General features: G+C 39.6%; 2 protein-coding genes across 6 annotated transcripts in view; one reads left to right on the top strand and one right to left on the bottom strand.

Annotated features, from left to right (window-relative positions):
- Nucleotides 1-27529, top strand: part of LOC137766472 (uncharacterized) — a 738098-nt gene that overhangs the window by 136732 nt on the left and 573837 nt on the right. For all 5 annotated transcript variants that reach the window (XR_011074334.1, XR_011074335.1, XM_068546810.1 and 2 more), the window contains one exon: nucleotides 24085-24163. Coding sequence is in view for 3 of the 5 variants with exons in the window: in XM_068546810.1 (XP_068402911.1) it covers nucleotides 24146-24163 (18 nt within the window). In the remaining 2 variants the exon portion in view is untranslated. The remainder of the gene's footprint in view (nucleotides 1-24084; nucleotides 24164-27529) is intronic.
- On the bottom strand, nucleotides 17935-19197 carry CCDC54 (coiled-coil domain containing 54). The gene is given in 3 exon segments (XM_068545674.1): nucleotides 17935-18438; nucleotides 18440-18917; nucleotides 19115-19197. Coding segments are annotated over 3 exon segments (1065 nt in total).

Consider the following 27529-nt stretch of genomic DNA (forward strand, 5'->3'; position numbering starts at 1 on the left):
CTATGCACAGTCTGGAAGAAACAGCATTCCTGGAAGAGGCATATGTAATGCCTTGAGGCAAAAAATAGTTTGTTTGTTCAGGAAACACAAAGAAGGATTTTGGATTTAATACTTAGAACTCATGAAATAGTTTTAGTAGAGGAATGATTTAATCCGATTTACATTTTAAATGATTGCTCTCACTGCTATGTGAAAAATGGGCTTGGGGCAAGGAAAAGTGGGTTAGAGGAAACTAGAGAGAGGGTCATTTAAGTAGCCCAGGTGAGAGATGATGGTGACTTAAGTTGGAAAGCAGATGGATTTAGGAGGCAGAGTCAACTGAATCTGTGATTGATTTTTTGGAGGCAGAGGGGTGTGTGCAGAGGTTGGGGGAGAATCGTTGAAGGAGAGGGAAGTGTTAAGAATGGCTCATAGACTTCTTTACTGAAGAGTCTGGGAGGATGTTAGTACCATTTACCATGATAGGTAATGCTAGAGGAGAAGCAGTTTGGGGATAAGGTAGTTAGAGATGATAAGTTTATTTGGGAGCATGTTGTATTTGAGATTCTTATAACACGTTCAAGTGTCTCAACTGGAGATAATATAAACATTTGGAGCAATGAGTCTGTAACTCAGAAGAGCAATCTGGGCTGGAGATATGATTTTAAAACCATTGCCTGTAGATGGTGTTTGAAGATACTGGAATAGATGAGATCACTTTGGGAGAGAATTGAAGAGGGCCCAAGACTGAGCCCTAAGGAAGTTCTACACAAAAACGTGGGTAGAGGAGGAGACATCAACAAAGCAGGCTGATAATAAATCAGAAGAAAAACAAAGGAAGTGTGGGGACATGGAAGGATGCAAGGCAAGGAAAGAGACTTGTTGTAGAGGGAGAAGTGGAAACCTGTGTACTACAGAGGAAGCTGGGAGTTTAAATAGGATAGACATGAACATTTTCATTGACTTGGCAACATGTAGGTCATGGGTGGCTTAGTGCTAGAATTTAGGTGGTAAGAACAGAAGCCAGGTATATGGCCATACCACCTTGAACATGCCCGATCTCGTCTGGTCTCGAAAGCTGAGCAGGGTCGGGCCTGGTTAGTTCCTGGATGGGAAGAACAGAAGCCAGACTAGAATGGACTGAGAAGTCAATAGTAAGAAAAGGTAGAAATTGAAGCTATAGCTATATATTTTGTAACTAGGAGAATAGATAAGATTTTAGTTGGAAATTTGTAGTCTGGTAAAATTTTGTTTTTTAAAATAGGAGAAATAGTATGTTTAAATGACAATGAAGAAATTCTGGTGAAGAAAGAGTTTGAAGTTATGTAAGAGACAATGGATATAATCCAGAGGGGGAAGTTCCTGAGGAAGTGGGAGGAGATGGGATTCTTTGCACAGATCAAGAGATTTTCCTATGATAGAAAATACTTTCTATTTAGTAACAGGAGGAGAGAGATAATGAATGTGAAGTTTAAAATATTTAAATATGACTCTCCTTTAGAATGAAATATGACTTAAATCCTCTTGTGAGCTGAGGGTATTTGCATACATACTTCCAGAGCTTGAAATTAGTAACCATATTATTGGGAGATTAAGATGTAGGAGTGCATTTGTGGATGCCTTCCTACCTGGGGAGTATTTAAGAGGTAAGGTGCCATAATCTTATTTAAAGTGAGTTGAGGGGCTTCCCTGGTGGCGCAGTGGTTAAGAATCTGCCTACCAACCCAGTGGACACAGGTTCAAGCCCTGGTCCGGGAAGATCCCACATGTCATGGAGCAACTAAGCCCGTGTGCCAAAACTACTGAGCCTGCACTCTAGAGCCCGAGAGCCACAACTACTGAGCCTGCGTGCCACAACTACTGAAGCCCGTGCACCTAGAGCTTGTGCTCCACAACAAGAGAAGCCACCGAAATGAGAAGCCCGCACACCGCAATGAAGAGTAGCTCCCAGTCGCTGCAATTAGAGAAAGCCTGCACGCAGCAACCAAGACCCAAAGCAGCCAAATAAATAAATAAGTAAAAAAATAAAGTGAGTTGATATCTGTGCCACTCCACTGGCATGGAGATTGGGTACGTACACGCACCGCAGGTCTCACTGCTCATACGCAGTCCCACAAGATGATTTGATAAGTAGCCCCGGGCAAACAACCAAAATAAAAGTTGATGGAAACCAAACAACCATGAGAATCCTGATGTGCCTGTAGACTTCATCAGGATTGAATAACACTTTGGGGCTAGTTTTTCACTCTTGTTCTGGACAGCACAAGAATAGAAAGATTTGCTAAACTCTTAAGATGCTGAGGCACCCTTGGCTGTGATAGTGGCACTGTGTCAGTAAGACTTGCACTGGACTGCAAATGACAAAAAAATCCAACTACATTGACTTAAACAATATGGGTTTATTTCTCATATACTAATCAGTCCTTCAACATGGATTGCTGATGTTGTTTCAGTGGCTCAGCAATGTCAGGGCTGGCATCTTTGTATTCTCTTGATCTTTCCTCAAGTTCACAATATAAGTGCTGACATTCCAGCCATTATTTCTGCTTTCAAAACAGGAAGAAGTAGAAACCTGGAAGTGCTTACCAGTTGCATGTGTCCCTCTTTATCAAGGAAGAAAAAATTCCTCAGATTTCCCTCCAGCAGATCTCTGCTTACATCTGGGGCCAGAGGATAAAAGAAGCTGTAAAAGCCTATTCTTGACTATGTAACCTCTTTGGTGGAGGTATCGTGGTAGAAAAGGGTGGGAAATGGCTCTTGGGTAGCCCAATCAACAGTGTCTATCACTTAACGATAGGGGACCAAGGAAGCACCCCAAGGGGAGATAGAAGTGGCAAGTCACGGCCAGGGCCAAAGCAAAGGAAGTGAGTCACCACATAGCAATGGCTCTGAAGAGATTGAAAACAGATTGGCATCTGAGAAGAGGAAACTTTAGGAAGACTGTGGGTCTCTAAACCATTCCCTGGGAGCTTCAGGATAGTATCATATCTGTTTTACTCACCAACATATTACCAAGTACTTAGCATGGTGTCTGGTATATATTGATAGTAGGTGCTCAGTGATTGGTAAATTAATTAATGCATGAATGAATCATCTATGACCATGGTGAGATAAACCCAAGACAGTAGTAGGAGGAACCTGGTGCTGCCTCACTCAATTTGGGACTTATTTCAATGGAGTTGGGGCTGATTTGGCAGATTAAAATTGTTAATTTTCACAGACTGGGAGGAGGACATAGCCTCTTCATTTTCCTTTCCAATGTATGTCCTGGAAAGGGGCCTGTTTAAAAAAAATCACACAGAATTGAGGAGTTTGGGACTGAGATAAGCTTCTTACCCACTGTAGGGACAGTAGGAGAATGCACTGGGGAAGAGGGACCCTGTGTAGCTGAGCCCCATCATGTCCATGCATGCCTTTCTTGTCCTTAAAGGATATTCTGCACATTCAATTAACAAGAGACCAGAAGAGTTGGCTGGGGAAATTTCACTACTGATTAAAAATTCCATTTGTCTGTGAGCTGAGCTTGTTTTAATAAAGTGACAGAAATGAATCTGAGGCTGCTAGTTCTTTGGCCCATTTAAATGAGTCATAGTGAATTGAATCTTTCCAATTTTTTCAGTCTTCTTTAGGCTGCTCAGTCATATACAATAGTATTCCCAAAGTTATAAATACATTGTAATTGATTTTACAATTGTGAAAGGTCAAAACCTGTGAATTTTTTTAAAAACAGAGAAAACGGGGGAGCTATGCAAGCTATCTTGTCTCAGATTCAAGTAATTTCCAAAAATCTGAAATTTATATATAATTATTTTGTCCATGTTCTTCTTGACTTTCTTTTCATTGTTGTAGATGACAGTAATGATCAGAGTTCTGCAAAACATTTTTATTCTGAAAGCCATTTTCAGTGAACTGAAAAAAAAACCAACCAAAATACCTCCTACCCCTCCTTAGAAATTAAAAATAATTTGTTGGAAGCTATAAAGGGACCAGAATAATAGAGCAAATAAAGAGAAGAAAACTAGATTAAGACCCTTCTTTATATATTTTCTCAGCATAGAGAGTTCTTTTCTCAACTGAGAGACTATAAGAAAATAATAAGTAAAAACAACTACAATTAATGTTATTTCCCTAGTTAAATTATAACTTACTCCACTCCCTGTGTTTGAAATTCAGAATAAGGAGCATTCAATTGTCTTCATTATATATAATAAAATCTATAGTAAACTTTTATTCTATATTATGATTAATTCTGTGGGGGGAAACATGAAAGTTGGAGTGAAAAAAGAAAGGCATACGAGGAGAGCAGCAAAGGAAGACTGACCAAAAATGGAGGAAGTAGTAAGTTTTGGGGAAACTGTCTTAGGGGGTCACCCTAAAACTATAATCAGAGTGGAGATACAGTCCAGATTCAGTTATGTAAATTGAAGCAGCTATCCAAAGGGGATAATCAGAGGGTGAAGTGTCGTTGCTGGCATGAACTGGATACAGAAATCAGGACCTGGAGAAGAAAGTCTGTGGAATAGATATACATGGCCACATGCCCAGATAACTGGTTAAATATTATTTCTGGGTGTGTTTGTGATAGTGTTTCTGGAAGAGATTAACATTTGAGTGGGTGACCTGAGTAAAGCAGATGGCCTCCTCCAATGTGCACAAGCATCATCTAATCTGAGGGCCTCAACAGAACAAAAAGGTGGAAGAAGGTTGAATTCACTGTCTTCCTGACTGATGAGCTGGGACATCGATCTTCACCTGCCCTTGGTGCTCCTGGTTCTCAAGACTTCAGACTTGGACTGGGATCTACACCATTGATTTTCTGGCTCTCAGGCTTTTGAACTACACCATTGGCTCTCCTGGACCTCTGCTTGCAGGTGGCAGATCGTGAGGCTTCTCAGTCTCCATTATCACATGAGCCAACACTTTATAATACATCTCTTTATATATTTTTTATACTTTAAATTTTATGTATGTTTGTATGTATGTATGTATGTGTTTTCATTCATTCACACACATTCATTCATTCATTCTGTTTCTGGAGAATCCTGACTAATATACCAGGGATGCCTGGAAGTAGAATCAGGAAGACTAGGAAAAGGTCAACACTAAGGTTCATGGGCTGAAACTGAGCAGGGGAAAAGAGGAAAGGCAAGTAAGTGCACATGACCTTGGCTGGCAAGTGAATGTATGTCTGAGAAAAACTGAGATAGAGGGAGGGACACAGAGACATGGAGAGAGAGAGAGGTAAAGAGGAGGGAAAAGCCCATGGGTGGAAATAGTAACACATTATCAAAAACACAGGAAAAGAGGGAAAGAGAAATACTCTATGTTTTAAAGACGATGAGAAGGAAGACAGGCTAAGAGTGTGGTTCACTAGGTTTTACGTTGTGTATTAATACATATTTCCTGTCAAACTCTGTTGTTCCCTTGAATGACAGGCTGTCCTTATCAGGAGAGGTTATCAATGTCCTTTAAAACTCATATAAGCTACTTAAACACTGTTCACAGCTCGTCAACTTTTTAAAAATACTTTAACATTTAGAAGTACAATCTGAGACTTCTACCAGAAGTCTGTGTGTGTTTATTATTATTACTTTTAAACAAACTATAACTATAATAACCAGAACAATATCACTGACAAAAGGCAAAGAAATTAATCAAAAGTTTTATCTACACATATATATTTGATATAGATATATATGTATACAAATGTATTTGATACCAAATATATGTAAGTATGTATACACAAACACATTGCCATATAATATTTGTGCCTGAACCCTGATGAAATGCTCAGATAATAGAAGACCCACATGGCAAATTCTAGTGCAAGAAAGGTCAAAGTTTCAAAGATAATGGAAAAAGGAATGAATGAGCTGGGGAAAGAGGCTTTGGTTGGGTGGCAGTAATGGTAGATTTCTTATCCTTCATCAATGCACCACCCTACTTAGAGAACATTAGGAAGCTCACAGAGATGGTGAAAGACATAGTTAAATGTGTCTTTGACCACTAACCCAATGCATTTCCCCCTGCATCTTGCTATTTTTCTTCTTTTTTTTTTTTTTTAATATTTATTTATTTGGCTTTGCTGGGTCTTAGTTGCGGCATGCGGGATCTTTAGTTGTGGCTTGCGGGATCTAGTTCCCTGACCAGGGATTGAACCTGGGCCCCCTGCACTGGGAGCATGGAGTCTTAACTGCTGGATCACCAGGGAAGTCCCTCTTGGTATTCTTTTATCTGTCAGAATGCAAGAATTCACTGTGGCCTAAAGGGCACCAGACCCACCATCTGGAATCTGGTTCAGACTCTTCTAATCTGGGTAACTTTAGGCAAGTCACTTCTACCTCTGGATCTCAGGTTCCTCTTGAGTGAGTTGGACTAACATTTTGGTCCTCAGTCTTCTTCTGCCTCAACATACTGGATAGTTGCTGCCCAGCAAATTCAATAGTAATAGTAGTAGAGTATGTATTCGGGTTCTGCAGAGAATCAGAATGAGTAGGATAGAAACATAGGAAGAGATTTATTGTGAGGGATTGGCTAATGCAATTATGGTGGCTGAGAAGTCCCATGATCTGCCACCTTCAAGCTGGTGGCCCAGGAAAGCTGATGGTATAGCTCCAGTCCAAACCTGAAGGCTTGAGAACCCAGGGGAGCCAGTGGTATAAGTCCCAGTCTGAGTCCTAAGGCCCAAGAACTGGAGGACTGAGGGTATAAGTCCTGGTCCAAGGCCAAAGGCCCAAAAACCAGGAGTGCTGATGTCTAAGATCAGGAAAAGATGAATGGTCTAGCTCCAGCAGAGAGGAAATGCACCCTTCCTCCACCTTTTTGTTTTATTCAGGCTGTCAACAGATTGGTTGATGCCCACTGCACTGGGGAGGGAAAGCTTTTTTACCTAGTCTACAGATTCAAATGCTAATCTCTTCTGGAAATATCTTCACAGACACATGCAGAAATGTTTTACCAGCTATCTGGACATCCCTTAACCTAGTCAAGTGGACACACAAAATTAACCATCACAAGTTATATTTATTGAGTACTTACTATGTGTCAGATGCTGAGTTAAGCACTTTTCCTCGTTTCATTCTCAGCACATGATTTTGCATTATATTTTATAATTATCCCCAATTTAGAGACAAGGAAATTGGTTTAGAAAATTTTAAAAACTCAGCAAGGTTACACAACTAGTGAATAACATATCCCTTGTTAATTCAGGCCCATCTAATATCTAGGTGTTTGTTCTTAGTCCCTATATTATACTGCTCCTTATAGACATGATTCTCAAATGGGGTAGCGATAAGTTTATGCCCCCTGACTCACGGATATGTCATGATATTGGTCTCCCAAGAGATTTTTTTTTTTTAAATTATTTATTTATTTATTTTTAGCTGTGTTGGGTCTTCGTTTCTGTGCGAGGGCTTTCTCTAGTTGCGGCAAGCGGGGGCCACTCTTCATCGCGGTGCGCGGGCCTCTCACCATCGCGGCCTCTCTTGTTGCGGAGCACAGGCTCCAGACGCGCAGGCTCAGTAGCTGTGGCACACGGGTTAGTTGCTCCGCGGCATGTGGGATCTTCCCAGACCAGGGCTCGAACCCGTGTCCCCTGCATCGGCAGGCAGATTCTCAACCACTGCGCCACCAGGGAAGCCCTCCCAGGAGATTTTTAAAATCCCACTTGAATATCACTGAACTAGATAATCTTTAGGCTTCTTTTCATAGATAACTTTTACGACTTTGGGATCCTGCTGCTGAGAAGGAAGGAAACTTTTGTCATGCCTTGCAACAAGATTGAATCTAGTAAATTCCATTGCTTTTTGTTCTCCTCAAATAGCCTGCATGAATCTGCCACTCATCAATTCCTCTTTGTCTCCTTCAATAACTCACCGTCTTCAGAGCAGCCTCTGATCAGAAACTTCATTAAGTTAGCTCTGACTTGTCTTCTGATCATACCTCTTAGGTAACATATTGAAAATGCCAGTTGGGTCAGCGATGGTGCTCTTCTAATTAGACTGCCTTAGGCATAATTTTGTTAATATTGCTATAACAACAAATAACCAAGTCACTGATGGCTGTGATCCAATTACAACCTGTACATCAAGCAATTAGTATCTTTATAGTTGGCAAAGATAAGTTGACTGAGGGTCACTATAAATAAGAGTGGCACCCGCATTTCAATTTTCTGATATCCAAAAGATGTGTCACACCTTCCATCGGGGTATTGTCTCATGAGAGCACCCCTTCTGAAAGGACTGGTAGAAAGAATACATCATCAGAATCACACTGTCACCTGGGCACATTTTCATGCATTTCATTTCCTAGCTTCGATAAGAGCTGGGGAGAGGAGAAATGGCTAATAATAGGTGGGATCCTTGACTAAAGGAAAAGATTGGAAAAGTCCTGTGGAGAGCTGTTCCTGGAAGCTTTGCAGATTCTTTAGAGCTAAAATGTAACCCAAAGTAGAAAAAGGATGACCATCACATTTGATTTAACTGCCTGTAGAGGCACTGCCTGTTTTTTGTTTTTTTTTTTAAAAGTATTTTCAGAACACATGGTGTAGTGCCTTACTTCTGCCTGGTGGGAATATCCTTATTGTATGAAGGGCTGCACCAGTACCTCAGGAGTGTTTTTCACTCCTATTGGGAGTTTTCTTTTTTCTTTTCCTTGTCCTTCCCCTCTTTCTTGACTCTGCCTCTGTCTGGGGTGCATGTCCCCACGCCGTACACTCTTCCACCTCAAGCTTTAGGTGAAAAGAGTGGGCTAAGGAAGGGGAAGGATGAGGGGCTATGCAAACTTATCCTATCTTTGTCACAAGAGCCTTACAAGAGCAACATTCCTACCTGCATTGGTCCAGCCACTGCCCTGCTCCACTAACTCCACTGGCCACTAATATTTCATAGTTCAGAAAGGCTTGGAGTTCCATGTTTCTCACCAATACAGTTGCTTTCTAAGTAGATTATATTCTAAAAGACAAATGAGGGAGAAAAGCCTACAGGTTTTGCCTCTACCTCACCATCTCCAATATCTCCATCACCATTTATTGAACACCACCATGTACCAAGAATTATGCCAAGTGCTTTACATGTAAAAACCCTCTCCCTTCTCTCTCAGCTTTCAATCCATCACTGTAAAAGATGACCCTGGCCCCCCTTCAGCCCTTATTCCCTGGACTAGATTTTCAGGAGCCACATGGAGCACTTGTCTCCCCTGCCCAAGAACTCCCCATCTCAGCTTTTCATCCTTAGAGTTCCTGCATTGGTCCCCATTTGGATCCTGCCCTTTGTCTCCTAGTTCCCCAAGGTGTCCTCCTCGTACCATCAATCTGTGAAATCTTCACTCTACTATCAGAAGTGGGGACCCTGATCCAGCTGTCAGGATACTGCTCTTGTTACTTTCCTGAATACACTTTGGCATGAGAACACACACAAGCTTGGCTCTATAGTTTAATGAGTACCAATATCTCAGGTGTATTGTAGTTCAGTCGGCTTTTACAGGTTGGCCCCAAATCCAACTCTAGTACTGTTTCTTTGTAATATGCATTTTGAATTGTATTCAGCAGATTTACAAATGAAGTTTTGAAGCATAATCTATTGACATGTTCGGGACTGTCTACATTTTGGATGCATATAGAAAAGGTTGCATTTTTGTGACTTGAAGAATTAACCTTAAAACGTTACTTTTAGGAATAGCAATGTCTTTTTCTAAATGAGACGAGTTGTGTCCTGTAACAAAACTAAATTAAGTTTTAAATGAAGTATGTGGTTTTCTACTCCAAATCGAAGCAATGGACTAAAATAATTGGCAACTGGAGAGAGCACTATTGAAAAGTATGTTCCTTTTTCAGGAAAGGAAAAGAAAGTATATGTCATTTTCATCTCTATTGCTTCACATCTAGCTCAGCTAGTTCCTGGCATAGAGTCACATTTCAGTAAATGTTGGTGTATGCAGTTTTTGAATAAATAGGTTGCTCTAATGTCTGTGTCTATGCTAGCAAGTATTCCTAACTGAACCAAATTATTTATCTTAAACTGAGTCTCTTCCCCACTCCCACCCCCCACCCCAATACTTTTCTCTGATGTTTATTTTTATAGTGTGCAATTAAAGGTTGGCAAATGGCTGTTACAAATGATGCCATATTTGTTGAATGCCCAGACCAGGAGGAGAGCCATCACACCCTATCTTATTCTTATCACACTGTCTTTGGTTGAGGGAGTCAAGAGTTGGTTTGGAGCTTCTGTATTCAGCCTGTCACTTGGTTCATTATTTGTCTGGAGTCCTTTATTGTTGATGAAAGGAGGCAGAGTTCTAATGGGAGCTCATTGAGACAGCGTCCATCCCTGTTCACCTTCATGCCCTTTTTTAACATCTAGCTTAGAGAAGGAAGGAAATGACTACCATTTGTTAAGTATCTACTAAGTCAGGCACTGTTCTGGGCAGTTTATAGACATGGTGTCATTTAATTAACGCAACAGTCTTATGATACAAATTTAGAGTTGAGAAAACTGAAGAATACAAGGCTTAAGGAATTTGCCAAAATCACATAGTTATGAAGTTCACCCTTGTATACTCAGCTCCTAGCACAGTGCCTGATACATAATAAATGTTCAGTAAGTAAAGACTGTTCTGCTTTGAATGTTCTTGCTCTTTTCACTGTCAAGTGCTGCCTATCCAATAATTGTGCTTAATATGATAGCCACAAGAATGGTTTGAGACATTTTGGTGAATGTGCAATGGTTTTCATGTTTGACATATACATTATAACCATTCGTCTTGTTATACCCACTCTTTTTGTAGAGAAAAATGGTACTTTATTTTCTTTTTTTTTAATTCAAAAATATTTACCTATCAGTAAAACTGATTATGGTGTTTAAGATAAACAGGTAAGTTTCTATCTCTAACATAAAAAGCTCAAAGTTGGGACTTCCCTCGTGGTGCAGTGGTTAAGAATCCGCCTGCCAATGCAGGGGACACGGGTTTGAGCCCTGGTCCAGGAAGATCCCACATGCCACAGAGCGACTAAGCCCGTTCACCGCAACTACTGAGTCTGAGCTCTAGAGCCTGCAAGCCACAACTACTGAAGCCCGCCACGCACTTAGAGTCCATGCTCTGCAACAAGAGAAGCCACTGCAATGAAGAGCCTGCGCACCACAACGAAGAGTAGCCCCCGCTCGTCGCAACTAGAGAAAGCCTGTGCAGCAACGAAGACCCAATGCAGCCAAAAGTAAATTAAATTAAATTAATTAATTAATTAAAAAAAATAAAAAGCTCAAATTTTTATGAGGGAGACGTGAGCACAAAATTACAATATATATTATATGTATATAAAATCAATGACAACACTGGCAGGGGTTTTTTGGGAGTCCCCAATTTCTGCTACAGAGAGACTGAGGTAGAGAATAAGAGTCAGGGAAGGTGTCTTTTAGAGAAAAAATATTTGAGTTGAGACTCAAGTGACGAATTATTGCTTATCAGCTAGATAAAAGAAAGGCATCCAAGGCAGTAGGGGCAGCAAGTACAAAGATACAAGATTTGAAAAAATCTGCAAGACATTTCATGTGGCTGGATGGTGGTTTGCACAGAAAATTATCATGGAAGGATGAGGATGAAGAAGTAATTTATTAATAAATACCATTTATTTTATACTTACTGTATGTCAATTAGATTGCTAAGAGCTTCATATAATAATCATCATTATTCCTGGCAACAATCTATGGTTATTATTCTTATTTTGGAATAAGGATATTAAGGCTTTGGGAATTTACACTTTGACTTAATTCCAAAGTCACACAGCTAGTGAGTGACAGAGCCAGCTCTTGAATCAGGTGAGTCTGACACCATAGTCATTGTGCTTTACCACTATGGAACATTGCCTTCCAAAGGTAAAAATTCGGGATGGAAAGAGCATAGGCTCTGCTAAGAAATTTGGATTTTATTCTCTTCACTATGAGAAACAATAAAAATATTTTAGAACTGTTTAAAAAAAAAAAAACACCCTCTCTTTGACAGTGGTCTTGGCAATATATTTCTGGATGTGTGTCCTTAGGCAAGGGAAAAGCAAATATAAACAAATGGGACTACATCAAACTAGAAAGCTTCTGCACAGCAAAGGAAACCATCAATGAAATGAAAAGACAATGTGCTAAATGGGAAAAGATATTTGTAAATCATATATCTGTTAAGGGATTAATATCCAAAATATATAAAGAAGTCATACAACTCAATAACAACAACAACAACAACAAAAAACCCGCACATACAACCTGATTCAAAAATGGGCAAAGAACCTGAATAAACATTTTTTCCAAAGGAGACACCGATGGCCAACAGTCATATGAAAAGATGTTCAGCAGTACCAGTTAATAGGGAAATACAAATCAAAACTACAATGAGATATTGCTTCACGCCTATTATAAAGGCAAGAAATAACAAGTGTTAGCAAAGATGTGGAGAAAAGGGAACCCTCATACACTGTTGATGGGAACGTAAATTGGTGCCCACTATGGAAAACAGTGTGGAGATTCCTCAAAAAATTAAGAATAGACCTACCATATGATCCAGCTATCCCACTTCTGTGTATTTATCCAAAGAATATGAAAACATTAATTTGAAAAGATATATGCAAACCTTATGTTCATTGAAGCATTATTTACAATAGCCAATATGTGGAAGTGACCAAAGTGCCCATGAGCGGATGAATGGATAAAGAAGATATGGTATATATATACACAATGGAATACTACTCAGCCATAAAAAGATGAAACCTTGTCATTTGCGACAACATAGATGGACCTAGAAGGTCCATTATGCTAAGTCAAATAAGTCAGAGAATTTCACTTATATGTGGAATCTAAAAAACACAACAAATGGACAAACATAACTAAACAGAAACAGAGCCACAGATACAGAGAACAAACAGGTAGCTGCCAGAGGGGAGGGGTATGGGGGATGAGTGAAATAGGTACAAACTATGAGGGAAATTAAGAGGTACAAACTTTCAGTTACAAAATAAATGAGTCATGGGAGTGAAATGTACAGAGTGGAGAGTATAGTCAATATATAGTCAATAATAATGTAATATCTTTTTATGGTGAACAGGTGGCAACTAGACTTATCATGGTGATCATTTTGTAATGTATAGAAATATCAAATCACCATGTTTTATACCAGGAACTAACATAGTGTTGTAGGTCAATTATACTTCAAAAAACAAACAAACTTATAGAAAAAGATTTGTGGTTACCAGAGGCAGGGGGTGGGAGGAGGTGGAATTGGATGAAGGTGGCCAAAAGGTATAAACTTCCAGTTATATAAGATAAAAAAGTACTAGGGATGTGGTGTATAACATGATTAATATAATTAACACTGCTGTATGTTATATATGAAAGTCGTTCTCATCACAACAAAAAAAATTTTTTCTTTTTCTTTAATTTTGTATTTGTATGAGATGATGGATATTCGCTAAACTTATTGTAATCATTTCATGATGTATGTGTGTCAAATCATTATGTTATACACCTTAAACAATGCTGTATATCAATAAAACTGGAAGGAAAAAAATAAAGCTTTCTAGTTGGCTTTTTCCAGCCTGTGGAATCACAAACAAACAAAATAAATGAACAAACCAAACCAAACAAAAACAAACACACAGATGGTACAGATGAACCAGTTTGCAAGGCAGAAATAGAGACACAGATGTAGAGAACAAACGTATGGCCACCAAGGGGGGAAAGCGGCAGGGGGCGGGTGGTGGTGTTGTGATGAATTGGGAGATTGGGATTGACGTGTATACACTGATGTGTATAAAATAGATAACTAATAAGAACCTGCTGTATACAAATAAATAAATAAAACAAAATTCAAAAACAAACAAACACACAGATACAGAGAACAGAGCAGTAGTTACCAGAAGGGACTGGGTAGGGGAGTGGGCAAAATGGGTAAAGGGCCTCAACTGTATGGTGATGGATGGAAACTAAATTTTTGGTGGTGAGCACACTGTAGGGTATACAGAAGTAGAAATATAATGTTTTACACATGAAACTTATGTAATGTTATAAACCAATGTTACCTCCATAAGAAATAAATTTAAACATTATCTTTGTTTCATAAAAAATTACCTTATTAGGATTGGACTGTGGACATTGTGGAGGCTGGGATACCAAGCAGGAAAACTTTTCATTCATATAGAGATATTATGGCTTGAACCAAAACAGAAGTGGGGACAGAGATAGGGGATGGATTCCATGAATTGTTGGAAGATAAAACAGGGAGAGATTTGATAATTAGTACATCAAGTAAGGGAGAAGATGAGAGTAATTTCCAATCTGGTGATGTGAATAGCTTGCACTGTCATGCCATTAACAAAAAGGATACTGGAAGAGAAATGGGTTTGAATCAGAAGAAGGAAGAACTATTAATGTTAATTTTATTTTATTATTCTTATTTTTAATTTATTTATGTATTTATTTTTGGCTGTGTTGGGTGTTCGTTGCTGTGCGCGGGCTTTCTCTAGTTGCGGCGAGCGAGGGCTACTCTTCGTTGCGGTGCGCGGGCTTCTCATTGTCGTGGCTTCTCTTGTTGTGGAGCACGGGCTCTAGGCGGACAGGCTTCAGTAGTTGTGGCACATGGGCTCAGTAGTTGTGGCTCACGGGCTCAGTAGTTGTGGCTCGCAGGCTCTAGAGTGCAGGCTCAGTAGTTGTGGCACACGGGCTTAGTTGCTCCGCGGCATGTGGGATCTTCCCGGGCCAGGGCTCCAACCCGTGTCCCCTGCATTGGCAGGCAGATTCTTAACCACTGCGCCACCAGGGAAACCCTAATGTTAATTTTAGAAAGTAAAGAGTTTGACACTCATCCAAGTAGAGAAGATAAGTAGTGACTTGGAACTAAACCTTAAGATGTCCCAGGAGAGGCTGGGTTAGGAGTCCTTTGATTTGGGAGTGAGTAAAGTGAAGCATCAGTATTTTAAGGGAATGACTAGTGGCAAAGGAATCATCTAAGAGACTGAGGAGGATCTGCCAGAGTGATGGGAAGAGGACCAGAAGAGAGAGCGTGGAAGACATGATTCTAAGAGCTGTGGAAAGAGTGGGAGAGGAGGAGGTAGGGACAGGAGGGTGGGCCTCTCATTCAGAGAAGATGACGAGAGATCAGCAAGAGAAGAGGGGACACAGGGACAAGGCAAATGTATACTTGTGAAAGCTGAACACAAGGAACTGGGAGGTGGTGATTAACAGGGAGGAAAGAACAGGACTAGCTGATGAAGACCCTATGAGCCACTGGAGGAAGAAGGTAGACAAGAGAGACGTCACTTCCTCTGAGCCGGGTGGGATGGAGGTGGGTAGGCTGAGAGGCAGGTGGATTTGAAAGCAAGGACTGGGGAAAAATTATTTGCTCACATGTGGTTTCAAGTTGAGTTACAATTTTAATGAGTCATGTGAGATCTCATCTAAGTGATGATAATAAATATTTGACTCAAGAGCAAAATTCTCTTTCCTCACAGGAAACTTATGTGAATTAACAGGGTAAAACAGTCATCTTTTGGGAAAGTCTGAGATCCTGAGAAAATCATGTAGTGTACCTCTCACTTTCTCCTTCTCTAACATTCTTATGTAGGTGAGAAACAGGTTAAAATGAACATGGTGGGGATCCCTGAAGAGAAAAATGAGATCCATAGAAGAGTTAAAATGATAGCCTGTCAGCACTTTACATTTATAAAATGCTTGGTGGCTTTTATTTCCCACGTTCCCTACTGGCTCCACTCCTGTGCTCTTGTTTCTCTGTACACTGCCCTATCCATCTCCTCCTCACCTTACCTCCTTACTACAAGGCTCATCAACCCTCTTTCTCCTCTGATACCAGGAGCACTTTTTATATTGTTCTTTGCTGCCCATCCCCATCTATCGTGCCTTAGAGCTGTGTGTACGTGTTTTGTCTGTCCCATTCGATGTTATGTGTCTACAGTACAGGGAATGTCTTCTACTTTTTCTTTTACCCTCCACTATCCCTTGCTATTAGCAAACACTGAAGAAATATTTATTAAATGCATATAATGATTCCCTTTTTATAGATGACAAAACAAAGGTACTTGAGACGAAATAATAAAGCTTGCAAGTGTAGAATTTAAGACTGTTCAGAACTAAGGTCTTCTGATTCCAGGCTCTTTTCCTAAACTCTTTGCCTCTCTAGAAACATTAAGCAAGTGCAAAGGGGAAACATAGGGCAGAAAAAGTGAAAATGTGCATTAATATAGAGGCTCAGGTGACCCAGGCAAATACCAGTTGAGTCACTTTTTACTCTCCCAGTAGCCACTTGTAATGTCATTTGCCTGTGTCATGGCCGACCTTCCCTAGTTACTCTGATGCGAGGGTCACAACCAATGTGCCCAGCTAGAGCTCAGCTGTTCTTTACGGATATCGCTGATGGTCAATATAGACATAGAGTTTGCTGGTACCTTTACCAGAATGATACTTTACTTTGTTGGCACTGTTAACCCATTGAAAACAAACCCATTTAATAGATAGCCTTGCTTTAAGTAGGTATATGATAGGATCATCCATGCTGCCCCTATCAAATATTGACATATTTTAAAATTTATGTGCACATCTTATTGTAAATTTGTAAATAAGGATCAAATAAAATGCATTTGTAAATGAAAAAGTTGTAATGTATAATTATTACCAGACTGGCACCAGACGATGTTGTGTCTTCTTATCCTACTTCTCCCTTTGTTTCCTCTATACTCACCTTAGTTCCTTTTTCCTCATTTGAAACTGGGTTGTTCTTAGCTAACTGCCAAAGCCCTCATTTCAAATGATTAGCTGAGAATAGTTAAAAATAGTACATTTTCCAAGGATATTTGTAGTTTAACAGCGTATGACTCTCTATTGGTAGATTTCATTTACTAACTTAGTGGCGAGGAAAACATTTTTTTTGCAGTTCATTTGCATGATATTTAGAGAAATTACATTACAGTGGCAACCACCTATTATGTCCAAAAATGAAGCATTCACCCTGGATATGTAGTATATGGTTCATGCAAACAAACAAACAAAGGCTGTCATATAAGAATCTATGGTGTGGACATATATACACTACCAAATGTAAAATAGATAGCTAGTGGGAAGCAGCCGCATAGCACAGGGAGATCAGCTCAGTGCTTTGTGACCACGTAGAGGGGTGGGATAGGGAGGGTGGGAGGGAGGGACACGCAAGAGGGAAGAGATATGGGAACATATGTATATGTATAACTGATTCACTTTGTTATAAAGCAGAAACTAACACACCATTGTAAAGCAATTATACTTCAATAAAGATGTTTAAAAAAAAAAAAAAAGAATCTATGGTGGTATAGTGTTGATATTGAGATTTAACTTAGTTCACAAATCCCGCCTCAAATTTTCCCTTTTCCTCTGTCTCAAACCTACAAGATATGGTATTTGTCTCATTTCATTAAAATGTAAAAATAAAACCGCAATACCATAGTCACCTTTTCCCCCTTTTCCAATTGTTTGATAGAGATGAAGTTGAAGTTGAAAGAAAAATCCCATTTTTGGAATAAATATTTTCCTGGCAATAACTTGTCCTTTCAGTGCCTTTCATTTTTATAGCTCTAACTTTAGTAACCTTGACAGTGGGTATCTTTTTCACTCTATGCTATTTAAAATTTTGTTAGTAGAGTCTGTCTCTAGTATCACGAATCTTATCTGCAAAGGCCACTAAGATAAGAATGCATAGAAAACTGATGCGGGGGCTACTAAATGTGTTTCTCCTTCCTTTGACCCCTTTATTCTTTGCCTCCAATTATCTATGAAATGGGCGCTGGATGAGTCCTCATGAATTGCCTTTGAGAAAACAAGAAACTTCACAGAAAATGCATCACGATTGTCCAATGGGATGATATGCCTCAACTTACTGTAGACGTAAAGAAACTTTGCAGACCGCCAACCCATAGTGAGCTAACTACCAAGGAGTTCACAGCAACCACAAAGATGTGTGAATGCTTGGAATGGCCAGGTTACATTTATTTTGTACCAAGCAAAGCAGAAAATTACTCTGTAGTCGAGTTACTTCCTCTTTTGAGGAACCAAAAAGACAGTAAATATAGTTGAAAACAGAGAGATAGATTGTGGTCAAGCTTACAATAGGCCCAGTGAGTGGACAATATCTCTGGGTTATGACTAGTGGTTCCTCAGGAGGGATGGCTGGCCTACAAAGAAGCCACTGGATGAATTTCTCTAACTTAGTTGCACTGAGGAAAAATCTCCACTTTCCTACACGGACAAAAGTTAGCTTGATCCATGTACTAAAGTCTGGGTAAATACAAATATTTGACTTTGCTTTTTGAAAGCTTCTTAATGCATTTTAATGATTACTTTTCTTCGGAGCTTTAATTTGGGGAGAAATTGTTTTTTCCCCAAGATGATCAGTGGGCTTGGGATAACTGGGCACTTTCTCTGGTTCTGCTGAGATTTCAAGAGTCTGTAGAGGCCAATGTGTTCTTCAAAGTTTCTGGTTGTTTGAGTTTATGAAGAAGTTCTATGATCTCTTTACCCTTTTCTCCATCCAGAACCTCTAAACAATGTATATTGGAGGAAGAATTCTGGTTTTCCAATTCTGTCACCTTTTTCTTTAAAGCATCAATGTCTTCCTTCAGAGAGAAGATATCTTTAGTTATTGTGCACTGTTTGTCTTCACTAACATTCATTCTGGTTTCCAGTACCTCCATTTGCTTCTGATAAAAGTCAGTCCTGTGCTGGATTTTTGGTACTGGACCCACAATGTCAGTCACTTGCCTGAGGATTTCAATCTGGGCAGTTTTAATATCTCGGAGCATTACTATAACATTCACTTCTTAATCAGCGTTTACGTCATCTTGATCACAATCATAGGAAATCATAGTTGGATATCTTGTTGAATTTGGGTGCTGGTTCTTACATGTATGGTAAGCATTTTTTTTTTACGTCTTTATTGGAGTATAATTGCTTTACAATGATGTGTTAGTTTCTGCTTTATAACAAAGTGAATCAGCTATACATATACATATGTCCCCATATCTCCTCCCTCTTGTGTCTCCCTCCCACCCTCCCTATCCCACCCCTCTGGGTGGCCACAAAGCACCCAGATGATCTCCCTGTGCTGGTAAGCATTTTTAAGAGATTGTCTGATCTTGGAGAAATTTGAATTCCACATCTGCCCAGCAGCAGCTTTTACCCTTTTGGTGTGAAGTTTGTACATCTTTCATAATGAAACAAGAGACAGGATGTTGGGAAACCTGACCAAAATTAAAGAAAGAAGCAATGTCAGAATGAAACGGTCTTTCTCTTACTATTTTTCTGGTGGCATCCTAGAACGCCCTATGGAGAACATCAAGGGCAATAGTAGGCACCCTTCAATGATTAGCTTCTTACAGGGCGGTCCAACTGGAGAGCTCTGTGAAATAACGGGCAATTGCATGGAATCCCTCATAGGCTGACCTGATGCTGATATCACAATGGCTGCTGGCTTAGAATATATTTAACCTTAGGGCAGTAATTCTCAAAATTTTTGGTCACAGGACTCTTTTTCACTCGTAAAAATTGAGCTCCGCAGAACTTTTGTTTATGTGAGTTATATCAATCGATATTCCACATTAGAGATTAAAACTAAGAAAATCTTAAGATATTAATTTATTTAAAAAATAAACCCATAACGTGTTAACATAAATGACATATTTTTATGAAAAAATAATTATATCTTCCAAAAGAAAAAAATAGTGAAAAGGGTGGCATTGTTTACATATTTGCAAATATTTTAAATACCTGGAATACCTGTATTAATAGAAGATACTTCTATTCTCATATCTGCTTCTGCATTATATCTGTTGTGATATGTTGTTTTGGTTGAAGTATATGAAGATATTATGGCATCACAGAGATATATAAATGGAGAGGGTATTTTAATGGCCTTTTCAGATCATTGAGGTTTTTATTCTTTGCTACTCCACCAAAATTTGACAAATGATAATTGATTAGAAGGTAAGTGCAATGTGTAATCTTACAACAGAATAATACTGTTACATTAAAATTCATTGGTCTATCTTCCACTTTTAATAGATGTGTAATATCATGCATTGGTCATTTGGAAAATAATGATTCACTGAATTATGCAGATCTTTCAAATGGTAACTCATTTTATGATATAATATCAAAATATCACATTCATTAATATCACCACCAGTCTAACCAGAAAAGTCTTTGAGTATTGGCAAGAGGCCAAGCTCATGGTGGCAGTTAAAATTTTCCGAAATTCTAATTTTAGCTTGAAAAGCTTGAAATTTATTAAGCTTGTTAGTTGTTTCTCTTGAAGTGACAGGCTCTCTATATCCTTTTTTTTTTTTTTTGCAAAAATGCTTGTCAAATACCCAAATATGAATACCATAGTTTACTGCCAGTTTTTCTTTCAAAATGATGTTCCATGAAAAAAGCAGCTACTTCAGTTTGTAACTCAAATAAGTACTTTTCCTGGAGACAACCATTATATTTCTGTAAGCAGCAGAAGTGCTTTATGTGTACTTCTCATTACATCACATTTAATATTAAAAAGACATACTGAAGGTTGAGATTTAATAAAATGTAAAATTTTTACTGCTTCATCAAGGACATTCTAGAGCTAAACTGGCTTTTTCTTGTATGCATTCTATTTTTTTTTTTGTCTCTGAGTGGAGGTGAAGAATACAATCACTATTGGTAGCTTAGTGCCATTGCCTTGGCTTGTGCTATGGTATCAGTTTTACCCACCCTTGCTTTTGCAACGCAATTTGGAAAATTAAAATGACATGATAGCCATGTCTGTCAAGGTGTAGTCCCACTTAATTAAAGAAGATATTCCTTCTTGGATCAGTGCCAGTTCCAACCCTCTTCTAAATCACTCTTTCTCATATTTATGCTTAAATGCAGGGCCAGCTTCAGCCAAGGTTTTGGTATAAACTCTGAATTTAGGCAAAAGTAATTTAAGAATTTTGGGCCCTCAGTGATATCTGGGATTTTGCTTTACTGTCCTATCTTTGAATCCTTCTTTAGTAACGTTTCCAAAACTTCTAGAAACCTTTCCAAACTCTTGCTGAGAAAAAATGTTCCTATCACAGAAAGATATTTGGAGCCAGAAAAGGTAGTGTTCAAAGCTGTCCCATTTACCTTGGCCAAGGCCATTTTATCCAGCAAGCACTACAGACACAGTGCTTAGGAGCTATGAAATTTCAAGGAACCAATAAAAATAAATATTTTAGAGCCAGAAAGGGAAAAAAAAAGAAAAATTGGGCTCAGAATACTAAAATCTGCAAGATTGAAGCAATAAATGTTTAATTAAATATCTCCAAAGTGTACTATTATATCATCTTCATTAATTGTTAAATTAGTATTAAAATTTCATTATATTTGGAGGCAATTTGTAGATTAGGTATTCTTGCTTTACAGGAATTCCCAGTTAAATTAGAGGGATTGCTTGTAGCAAATACTCCCTTCAGGTTAATAACAGCTAAGTCTTATTGGCTGCATACCAGACATTGTTCTAAATATTAGCTTATTTAACTGAAATTCATGGAAGTCAAATAATTTTCCTTTCTGCTAAAAAACGGGCAGAGTCAAATTTCAAATCCTTACATTCTAGCTCCAGGGTCCGTGTGTTTTTCCTCTACTGCCACACAAACAAACACGATAAAATATATATATTTGTCAACTCAAGAGAAAGATAGACATTTCACTTTTTAGAAAAAATACACTATATATTTATTTTAAAAACTCATTTTGATTAAATTTTTAGAAATATGAGAAAACTAATTTTTTGCTTATTTATCAAAGCTAATTGAAGCAGAACTTTGTAAAGACTTTAGAAGTTAAACTATGTCTAATTCGAGTAAGTAAACATGAACATTTAGAGGCTATTCTTGCCTTATTGTAGTAAAAGTAGAACAACTGTAATAAAAAAATAGACTTAAAAATTTTCAACTAAAAATATTTATGTATACTGATTATTTTTATAAAACAAAAGTTAATCTAGTAGGTTTGATGCAAACGTAAACCTGTCTGGTTTCTAATTACTTACCTATTAATGTTAACGAAAGGAGCCTCAGCCTATTTGGGGCTTGTTGGGCAGTGAAAAGCTGTAGTGGGAGAATACAAGCCTGTTGATTAGGGTCAAGTTGTGAGAGTAGTCAACACGTGAATGAATAACGGGAAATGACCTGACCCCCTCTCTTCATGTTCCTGCCAGAGATGTGGAGCCATTTAGGAGTAAAATAACAGGGCAGACTGGAGCCTAGTTACTGACTCTTACCAAGGAAAAATGTCCTCCAGGAGGCAGGCTTTTAAAGGAATGGTATTTGGAGCCAGAAAAGTTAGAGTTCAAGGTCCTCCCATTTATTAACTCTGTGCTCTTAGTCAAGTTACTAACTTCTTACAAGACTGTTACATGGGATAATAACTATACCTATTTCATAGAGTAGTTTTGAGGATTAACAGTGCTCAATCTTTGTAAACTCTTTTCCTGCTCCTCTCTGACCATCTTCTTCTTACTCTCCTTTCGAATGAAAGAGGAAATGGTGAAGAGTTTTAAACTTTAGCTCTGCTCTCCCTGTCTCTCACTCTGCCTTTTATTCCTCTCCTTCAATAAAGAGACCACTGTACCATCATATGACCAAGACATAAAGCATGTGCTGCTCACTGTTCAAAATCTACAAATGCAGATAAAGCATTTGGATTAGGACACCAGAATGCAGAATGCAGCAAACAAGGCCAAACAAACTGGCATTCTGTCTCCTAGTACAGCTAGTATAGCTAGCACAACCAGCTATGGTGTCAGACAGCCTGGCATGTAATAACCAATGGAGAGATGGCTCTAATAATAGATAATCTTATTAATGTTTAAAATGCTGGTGTTTGAGTAAGTTAACTATAAATTAATTACGGTAGAGTCTTCTTTTTTTTTAAGATTTATTTTTTATTTATTTATTTTTTTGGCTGCATCAGGTCTTAGTCGCAGCATGCGGGATCTTTGTTGAGGCATGTGGGATCTTTTGTTGCGATGTGCAGGCTTCTCTCTAGTTGTGGCGTGCGAGTTTTCTCTTCTCTACTTGTGGCACACAGGCTCCAAGGTGCGTGGGCTCTGTGGTTTGCGGCACTCAGGGTCTCTAGTTGAGGCACGTGAGCTCAGTAGTTGTGGCGCACGAGCTTAGTTGCCCCGTGGCATGTGGGATCTTAGTTCCCTGACCAGGGATGGAACCCACATCCCCTGCATTGGAAGGTGGATTCTTTACCACTGGACCACGAGGGAAGGCCCTATGGTAGAGTCTTTATTAAATTAAATTAATTAATTAACTTTTGGCAGCATTGGGTCTTCGTTGCTGTGTGCAGGCTTTCTCTAGTTGCGGCGAGAGGGGGCTACTCTTCGTTGCAGTGCGTGACCTTCTCATTGTGGTGGCTTCTCTTGTTGTGGAGCACGGGCTGTGGGCTTGTGGGCTTCAGTAATTATGGCACATGGGCTCAGTAGTTGTGGCTCGTGGGTTCTAGAGCACAGGCTCAGTAGTTGTGACACATGGGCTTAGTTGCTCCGTGGCATGTGGTATCTTCCCGGACCAGGGCTCAAAGCCGTGTCCCCTGCATTGATAGGCAGATTTTAACCACTGCGCCACCAGGGAAGTCCCTCTGGTAGAGTCTTGATTATCTATATAAAATCACCCCGACTTACATCTTTTTTAATATGCTTTTTCAAGTTGGGAGAGAATGGGGTAGAATTATAGTTATCCTGCTAGCAATTGGGCATTATTTGTACCCTTTAGGTTACACCTACAGTCATCTACTATTACTCGTGTACCCTTAGTGCTTGTGACCATGAAAAATTTTTGCAAGTCTTTTTCTTCCCCCACAAAATTTGAGGACCAGGTTTACCAGAACTTGGGCCCCCCCACCTGAATATCACTTGTTACATGCAGAGTGAGATAAAAGACTGAGAAAACAGGAACCATGAAGGTCTTTCTGATTTGACCAGGGTGCCTGACCCATGGGGATAAGAATGTATTAATGAGAGAGCTCTAACCCAATGTTACACAAAGTAACAAAGCTGTTTTCTTCTTCTTTTCTTTCTTTCTAGCCATGAGGAGTAGAAGAGAATGAGAGTGCAATCAGAGCTGTTGTGCTAGATCACGACAGGGATGGAGCAGAAAGCAAAGGTATGGTGTTTATGAGATAGGCAGAGCCTGACGCAGTGATGCCACACTATCAGCTTCATGAAGTGGTAAAGCCGAGTGACATTGATAAAGCAACTGGTTAGAGTGACACATGAGGTGAGGGGGCCACTTCCATTCTGTGGTGTCAATAAATGTTTATGATAACACTTTAAAATCATATGAGGACTTCCCTGGTGGCACAGTGGTTAAGAATCTGCCTGCCAATGCAGGGGACACGGGTTCGAGCCCTGGTCTGGGAAGATCCCACATGCCGCGGAGCAACTAAGCCCGTGCTCCACAACTACTGAGCCTGCACTCTAGAGCCCGCGAGCCAAAACTAGTGAGCCGGTGTGCCACAACTACTGAAGCCCTCATGCCTAGAGCCCGTGCTCCACAACAAGAGAAGCCACCGCAATGAGAAGCCCATGCACCACAATGAAGAGTAGCTCACGCTCGCTGCACCTAGAGAAAGCCCGCACACAGCGACAAAGACCCAATGCAGCCAAAAATAAATAAATAAATAAATAAATTTATTTATTTAAAAAAAATCATATGAAACCAATGCCAAAAGAATATGATGTCATTAGAGAAATGCAAATCAAAACTACAACGAGGTATCACCTCACACCAGTCAGGATGGCCATCATCAAAAAATCTATAAACAATAAATGCTGGATAGGGTGGAGAAAAGGGAACCCTCTTGCACTGTTGGTGGGAATGTAAATGGATACAGCCACTATGGAAAACAGTATGGAGGTTCCTTAAAAAACTAAAATTAGAACTACCATACGACCCAGCAATCCCACTACTGGCATATACCCTGAGAAAACCATAATTCAAAAAGAGTCATGTATCACAATGTTCATTGTAGCTCTATTTACAATAGCCAGGACATAGAAGCAACCTAAGTGTCCATCGACAGATGAATGGATAAAGGAGATGTGGCACATCTATACAATGGAATATTACTCAGCCATAAGAAGAAATGAAATTGAGCTATTTGTAGTGACCGAGAGTCTGTCATACAGAGTGAAGTCAGAAAGAGAAAAACAAATACCGTATGCTAACACATATATATGGAATTAAAAAAAAAAAAAAGGTTCTGAAGAACCTAGGGGCAGGACAGGAATAAAGACACAGACGTAGAGAATGGACTTGAGGACACGGGGAGGGGGAAGGGTAAGCTGGGACGAAGTGAGAGAGTGGCATGGACATATATACACTACCAAATGTAAAATAGATAGCTAGTGGGAAGCAGCCGCATAGCACAGGGAGATCAGCTCGGTGCTTTGTGACCACCTAGAGGGGTGGGATAGGGAGGGTGGGAGGGAGACCCAAGAGGGAGGAGATATGGAGATATATGTATATGTATAGCTGATTCACTTTGTTATAAAGCAGAAACTAACACACCATTGTAAAGCAATCATACTCCAATAGAGATGTTAAAAAAAATAAAACCTCACAGAAAAATTAATAACAAAAAAGAATATGATGAACACCTCTGAAGAAATGATGGAATGATAATTTTGATAATTGGTAATGATAATTTAACTTTTCACTATAACTAAAATTGTGTGGTCTCTTTCTGGAATGCCCTCCATATATATATATATATAATTTTTTTTAAATTAATTTATTTATTTTTGGCTGCGTTGGGTCTTCGTTGCTGCACAGCTTTCTCTAGTTGCGGCAAGCAGGGGCTACTCTTTGTTGTGGTGCGTGGGTTTCTCATTGCAGTGGCTTATCTTGTTGTGGAGCACGGGCTCTAGGCATGCGGGCTTCAGTAGTTATGGCACGCGGGCTCAGTAGTTGTGGCACACGGGCTTAGTTGCTCTGTGGCATGTGGGATCTTCCCGGACCAGGGCTCAAACCCGTGTCCCCTGCATTGGCAGGCGGATTCTTAACCACTGTGCCATCAGGGAAGCCCTTTGGTTTTTTAAAAATTAATTAATTTATTTTTTGCTGCATTGGGTCTTCGTTGCTGTGCGGCTTTCTCTAGTTGCGGCGAGCAGGGGCTACTCTTCGTTGCGGTACGCAGGCTTCTCATTGCGGTGGCTTCTCTTGTTGCGGAGCACGGGCTCTAGGTGCTTGGGCTTCAGTAGTTGTGGCTCGCGGGGCCCTCCATATATTTATTCTGCAGTCAAACTTCCACCCATCCTTTAGGAGACATCCTGATAATACTTTCCTTGTCCTGTCCTGTTCTGATTCTCTCTGTGGTCTTACCAGTGCTACCAACCTGTTCTGTGTCCCTACCCAGTAGCAGTCAGCATAGTGTATCATTATTGTTGGTGTGCCTATGTCCTCTCTAGACTGGGAGCTCCTTGAGGGGAGAGACTTGCTTTTCAACTCTGTATCTCCAGTGTCACAAAGCCTAACATATAGTTGGTGCTCAGTATATCTTTATTCAATGAATGAATGAATGCATGCATTCATACACTTGTGAATGATTGTCAAGGTATACAGTGGGTCCCTCCTGCGCCTATTTCTATGGGTGGCTAGCGAACATATTGCTTGCTTCATAAAGATATTCTATGATAACTTTTTTTAGTTCCTGAGGGACCATTTAGCATTTTGGGATAGGGATTTAATAATTTCTTCCCTGAAGACCTGAAACAGTTAAGTGGCACAAGAGGTAAACTGAGATCAGGCAGATGGAGGTAATTATGAACCTGGAAACAGCAAGGGGGTGGATAAGAGAGAGCTTGGTAAATGATGGTAACAGCAGTGGTATTAATGGCACTGATCCTACAGGTGGCTAAGGTACCCAGCATACTGCCCCTCTGCAACATATGAAGTTTTTTAGGCCTCCAGGGAACCGCAGGTAATCAGCATATTCTCCAAGTCTCTGTGGAAATGCCTGCGAATGCATTTGTCATGAACTTGGGTACACAGGCACTTATCTCTTTATTCATGTCATCTTATATTCTGAACTCCAAATTTACAATGAACTCTCTCCAGCTTATCTAGATGTACTCTTCACCATTTAGCTCCAGAACCCTGGGGACACATTAGTATTTTATGTAATCTCTCCACCCCGTCATCTTCCTCCAGTTCTTTCTGTTATGCTTGGCTCTCCCTGGTAATATATCATATTAGGTTGCTCGGTTTTTGTAATTCTTAAGTTCACCTCTTGGTTTCCCTTCTCTGATATTACCTTTAAACTTCTGCTCCCTTTAGCTGATGATTGACACTCTTTTTACAGTGCTTTATAAGTCCTGATGTGCACAATTGATGTAGCCATTAAAATAAATGGCTCGAAAAAAGGAAGAGAAAGTGAAAGAGAAGTGTTTTTGCTTAACCATTCACCTCCTTCCTTTAATGGAACCAGTGAATAAATCCAGTGAGTTAGCTTTTAAACACCTCTGTTTT

Source organism: Eschrichtius robustus, chromosome 6 (genome assembly GCF_028021215.1).
Source record: "Eschrichtius robustus isolate mEscRob2 chromosome 6, mEscRob2.pri, whole genome shotgun sequence".
Taxonomy (NCBI): Eukaryota; Metazoa; Chordata; class Mammalia; order Artiodactyla; family Eschrichtiidae; genus Eschrichtius; species Eschrichtius robustus.